Source organism: Enoplosus armatus, chromosome 16 (assembly GCF_043641665.1).
Source record: "Enoplosus armatus isolate fEnoArm2 chromosome 16, fEnoArm2.hap1, whole genome shotgun sequence".
NCBI classification, from domain to species: domain Eukaryota; kingdom Metazoa; phylum Chordata; class Actinopteri; order Centrarchiformes; family Enoplosidae; genus Enoplosus; species Enoplosus armatus.
This window is the reverse complement of record NC_092195.1, coordinates 5416442-5422441: the sequence shown is the minus strand read 5'-3', so window position 1 is coordinate 5422441 and position 6000 is coordinate 5416442. Positions and strand designations below refer to the sequence as shown.

General features: G+C 46.1%; 1 protein-coding gene across 1 annotated transcript; it reads left to right on the top strand.

Moving 5' to 3' along the window:
• The first annotated feature begins 325 nt into the window (after positions 1 to 325).
• Positions 326 to 3854, top strand: irx1b (iroquois homeobox 1b). The gene is made up of 5 exons (XM_070921996.1): positions 326 to 562; positions 1383 to 1625; positions 2077 to 2881; positions 3119 to 3179; positions 3806 to 3854. Exons 1-5 carry the CDS (start codon positions 326 to 328, stop codon positions 3852 to 3854), a joined length of 1395 nt encoding a protein of 464 aa, XP_070778097.1.
• The last annotated feature ends 2146 nt before the right edge of the window (positions 3855 to 6000 follow it).

Sequence of the window (6000 nt, the reverse complement as noted above, 5' to 3'; positions counted from 1 at the left end):
TGGTGCTTAAGTAGGCTGCCAATCAGTCAGTCAGCTCCACATCCAGAAGCTCCTGCGGCCAGACGCACGCATCACTCCGCACTCGAGGTGCCAAACTGCGGCTCTGATACAACTCCGGGTCGGTGGAAGTGGAGAAGCTTGACAGTTTCCAAAAGGGGGGACTCTGGTGATTTAGACACCCCCTTCATCCTCTTCTCCTTCTTTCTTGGGATTCCTACTTTCTCTTTTTTTTTTTTTTTCTCTCTCTCTCTCCCCCTGCCTCCTCTTGCTGTTGTGTGGGGTTTGACTTTGAGAGAGAGAGATTTACTGAACGCGTTCTCCGGACATGTCTTTCCCTCAGCTGGGGTACCCCCAGTTCCTCAGTGCCTCCCATGAGGTGTACGGGGGCGAGCGGCCGGCCTCTGCCCGGGAAGGAGGCACCGAGGGCGGCGTGAGCTCGTCCGCCACCGCCGCGGCTGTCGGCTCCATGCTGGGGATGTACGGGAGCCCATGGGCGGCTCATAACTACAGTGCCTTTCTGCCGTACAGCGGAGCCACAGACCTCGCGCTCATATCCCAGATGGTGAGAGTTGAGACTTGAAGCAGCTCAGGTGTTCGTGGTAGACCACCATAGAGACTGCTCAGGCTCCCGTTTATTGTGAACTAATTACAATCAGTTATCCGATAGGATGTGATGATACAGGCCACTCTGTTTCTGGGATATTTGTGGGTTTACAATCGTTAATAAATAATCATTTTATTAAGTCCAAAGCGCCCGTTGTCAGTTGACAGTTTTTGTTTAAATACTTAATATATGTTTATAGGTTCTGTATGGAAAATATTGAATCGTCACACTTCTCAGAAATGCGTCATTTTGTGGTTAAAATTGCCAGTTCAGATTTTTTTTTTGTGTAAATTATTGGAATCTTAAAGGAAAAATCACTGGTAATTTAGACGTAAATAGTAGTAGCCTTAATGTTTTAGAGAAAAACAGCGTTTATTAATTAGAAAACAACAATTCATAATTACCGACATAATAAGATGTATGTTTAGGGACAGTTTAGGAATTAATTGTATACTTTATTAATTCGTTAAATCGAAACAAAATTTGAATTAGAAAAAAATATATAATTTAGAAAGGAAACCATTTATAAATAATAAACTCATAAATAGATAATTGTTGTGGGCTCTTTCCTTAATTCTGGATATGTCTAATTCCTGTTGTCCTGATAAATAACTCATTTGGTGTCAAATTGAGGAGCTAATGAAACTTTTCAAAAACTTTTGTTTTTTTGCTGCACAAATAAATGATTTTCTCACATTCTCTGAACTTGGAGAGGAAGTCATTTTCAGGAGAAGTCGCTCAACAAGTTGTTACCTCTCTCCCTCCGATACCCTTCCAGGGCTCCCAGTATGACCTGAAGGACAGCCCGGGGTCCCACCCTGCCTCCCTACCTGTCCACGCTGCTCAAGGCTTCTACCCGTATGGCCAGTATCCATACGGGGACCCGTCGAGGGCCAAGACGGCCACCCGGGAGACCACCAGCACCCTGAAGGCCTGGCTGCAGGAGCACCAGAAGAACCCGTACCCCACCAAAGGAGAGAAGATCATGCTGGCCATCATCACGCGGATGACACTCACACAGGTGGGCAGTGTGTTGCGCGGCCTGCTATTAAACATCTGGAAAAATTAGCCCAGTGCTAATTATTAGGGGCCCTTTAGAACTTGGGGGACATTTGATAGAGCACCCTTTGGTGGGTCTCCACACAGAAGGATGATAAATTATCATTTGCTTGTTTTTAAGTTATGTCACACTTCTCACTTCCTCTCAGAATTGAACGACTTGTTACATGACTTAATGTGACAATCCAGCTGTGTGGCTGATGCTTGAATAAAGCCCGAGAGAGGAGAGTCTCCAGATATTTCTGATGTCAAAGCTCGTTTAATGATAACGAGGAATTATGAGGAGGCGGGGTGAGGGCTAATGAGGGCCTTTTTTCATATTTAATCATTTCATATTTGCAGCCCTGAATATGCAGAACCAATATTGTGTGGTTTTATTTATAACGCGTGGAAATGTGTTTTCTCTCTCCCAGGTGTCGACGTGGTTCGCGAACGCCCGCAGACGCCTGAAGAAGGAGAACAAGGTAACCTGGGGCCGCAGCGCCGAGGACCGGGACGGCCGCATCTTCAGCAGCGACAACGAGGACGAGCACGGCAAGAACGGCAGCGACGACGAAGACGAAGAGGAGGAGATCGATTTGGAAACGGTCGATATAGAGAGACCCGAGGAGCAGCGGGTAGGGGAGCAGGGCTCCGGGAAGGGAGAGGGGGAGGCAGGCCTGGCCACCAGAGAGCAGGCCTCGGAGCCGAAGAGCTCGGACAGCAGCAGGACGCTTTCTGTGGAGGGCCTGAGAGGAGTGGAGGCGGCTATTTCTCTCAATAGATCGCCTGTTGTCAAACTCGCTGTGGATCATTCCCCCAGCAGACAGGAGTGCCAGAGACCGCCGCAGAGCAAACCCAAAATCTGGTCACTGGCTGAGACCGCCACGGCCCCCGACAGCTCTCACAAACCTTCCCCCGCGGCCCATGCGCACCACGCGGCTTTGGCCTCCGCCGGCCACCCGGCCTTACTCCCGGGTCATGGGATATATACGTGCCAGATTGGCAAGCTGCACAACTGGGCCAACGCGGCTTTTCTGAACGCCAACTCTCTTTTGAACATGAGGTCGCTCCTCGGAGGGGCGCCGGCCGGACACCTGCCCCTCCACGGCGCGGTGCCGGTCGCGCGTCATGACGCACGGGCGGCGGCGGCGGCAGCGGCGGCGGGCCCCGGAACTTCGGGGACGGAGGACGACAGCGATATAGAGTCGTCAGGAAGCTTCAGTCCAAAAAGAGATGGTATGGGCTGCATTCAATTGCGCGTCCCTCTGAAATGAATGTGTGTGTGTGTGTGTGTGTGTGTGTGTGTGTGTGTGTGTGAACAGGCCTCAGAACACTTTGACGCATGTCAACAAAAAGTGATCCAACAAAATAATTAACTGCAGGACGACATGAGCACAATTTATTATGTGGAATTGTGAAGATACTTCTCACCAACACACTGTTATTTATTTGGCCTTATTCTTGTATTTACAGAGGAGGAGAGCGACCACAGGCCTGACTCCCTGAAGTCCCCATTCCAGCTGATCACTGACAGGTAAGCTCATGCATCTGAAATCAATTTGGCATTATGACATTATCAACCTCAATTTCCACATGTCTTCTGCTAAATGAACCTTACAGCAGGGGTAAACAGCGCTGCACCTGACTGGGCGGAAGGCAGAACTCGGCACATAAATCATCTGATTGAGTCCCCACTTTAACGCCTCGTCAGGCAGCAGGCTAATATATCCTGCGGCGCCCCCCCCCCCCCAACACCCCACCAACAACGCTGAGTTATCGCCACCTATGTCATTTAAATAATGTGCCGCCATTTATTCACGCCCCCTCAGTGAATGCAGCTAATGTATGTCAAAGAAAGCGCTGATAGCAACATCAGGGATGTAGTGGAGGGTGAAAAGACATAAAACAATTTACCTATAATGTTTTTTTAATTTGCATAAATAGAGTTTAACATTGTTTTAGATGGTCTTTAAAAATGACACTAAAACTGGTTAAAAAAACAACCCAATATATTTGACAATATATTTGTATTTATAATACAGACTTTAGGATACAGCATATACACATACCCCCCCCCCCTCCCCCAGGAAATGTATCCCAGTGTTGCACTTATTTCACCTCTGACCTACGCTTTCTTTGTGTCCTCTCCCCTCACTTCAGACCTCACCATGGGACGACACCACAGCGAGTTCTGACAACAACATCATGAGAAGACGAAGCAGAAAAGAAAAACAAGAAAAAAATAATTTTATTTAACGAAGAACAGTTTAATGAAGGCTATTTTGTGACAGTGCAACCTGTCATAGTGTTACTGTTTAGCTTCTACATGCAAAAGAGATGGTCGTTTTTGTCACAGACTTGCTTGTATCTCTCTCTCTCTCTCTCTTTTATGTCCTCGGTTCTTCTGTTCTGTTCTTCTTCTGTTGTGAATGGAAACCTTGAAAATTGTAAATACAGGATATGAATTTGTCTTTAAAGAATATATTTTTTTGGGAACTAAATAAATGTCATTATAGTCATTTTATTATTGGAGACTTTATTAGAAATCATGGGGGGGGGGGGAAAGGGGTGCAACAGGGATGTAGAGGTGACTTCTTAAAGCCAGAATCCAGTTGTTTATTTTCTGAGAGTGTTTATCTTCCTTTTTAGGGTTGACTGAGATTTTTTACGATATTCATCCACAGTATATTCTTTTATCTGACAGATATCCATTTTAATGTGACCATTATAATTAATCCCAACATAGAAACTCTCTTTTTATTTTCCCTTCCCCTGAGAAATGAAGTGTGAAGTCGCAGAGAATTGCCTATCAATACATTTATGTGAATATACATATAATACATCTATAACAGATTATTGATTTCCACTTGTTTAATGATGATCACAGTGTAACCACCTTGTAATTGACCCTTTCATCACTGTCTAGTTTGTTTCACACTCTCCCTGCCAACTAGACCATGCACTGTCAGCCCTTTTTTTTTTTTTTAAGCAAGAAAAGTCTCACCCTTATTGAAATCTGCACTCTCGCCAAATCTTGGAGACTTATGCCAGCGCCTTGGAAGCCACTGCAAACGCTGCGGAAATTGAAATTGAAGATTTCCAGGACCTTGTGAACCTGCGCCTGTGCTTTCAGCCCAGGCCTCCTTGCTTTAATGTTGGATTATACCCCCTCAGTGCCACCACTGCCGCCTCTGAAATATGGATCAGACGGCAAGAAAGGCCAGCAGCCAGTATGGGGGCGGCAGCTCGGGGGGGGAGGCGGATGGGAGGGGAGAAGGAGGGAGGGGGTTGTGTGTGTCACTCCGAGCCATCCCTGACGTTCACAGGCCCAAAGAAGCGGTAGAGAGAGAGACAGAGAGACAGAGACAGAGAGAGAGAGAGAGAGAGAGGATGGTGGGGGGTCTTAGGGCTGTTAAAAGTGAGTGTTTCTCAAAGCTGTGGTCCTATATATGTGCTTGGATTAACAGCAGGTCATGCATGCCTCATGATTTGGGTCCTCTGGTCCACTCACGGGCCTGGACGGGCCTCAGGTTCATGTCCAAACAATTCAGATTTAATTGCAGATTTAAACTCGCTATGCAGACTATGCAAGACATTTTAAGCAGCTGCTTTAGGTTCTCACTTGCTAATAGTCAGCGTACTGTCAAGTGGCTGTGTTTGTTGAATATCAGGTGGTTAAGTACTGCTGAGGTCTATAGATGTTCAGTATTTGGATTAGCTGACTGAAATTGTTTGAATTAGAGTAAAACTGGGTCAGGTTGGGCAAGGTTACATGGTCTGCAAAGGCGCAGGAATGTGGCAATGTGTTGGATAACTACTTCCCGTCACCTAAAAGCTAAATATCAACAGCTGACAACTGAAATGAAGGAGTACTTCATTATTATTTGCCTAAACAATGCGGTATAATGGAAACTTGTTTGGTCGGGGCCCTGGCTGGGAAGATGAACAGTCTGCAGTACAATAACAGTCAAATGGTGATTTGAGCTGGCATGATATATATACACTGACAGAAGCCACCACGTTTATGGACCTGGAGATTAACTCAATGCTGCCACCTCACTCCCAGAAAAAGTAAAGCAGAGTTGTACTTCATGGAGTACAGTCTGTTATCACCGCTGAGGAACAATACGCAAAACTTTTCTGCAAGTCCACTTTTAAATTCCTGCCAGTTGTTAAGGTAAAAATCTACGTACTTAGTGAGGTTGTCATTTCAGCTGACAAACACTCACACCAACCCCAATAATGTTGCTCAACCTGCTCAGTCTGCACGTTGTCGCTGCCGAGTGAAAACCATGTTTCTCCAAGTTTGGCAATTTTTAAATTTTCAGATAAACTGAAGGATTACATGTTGCTTT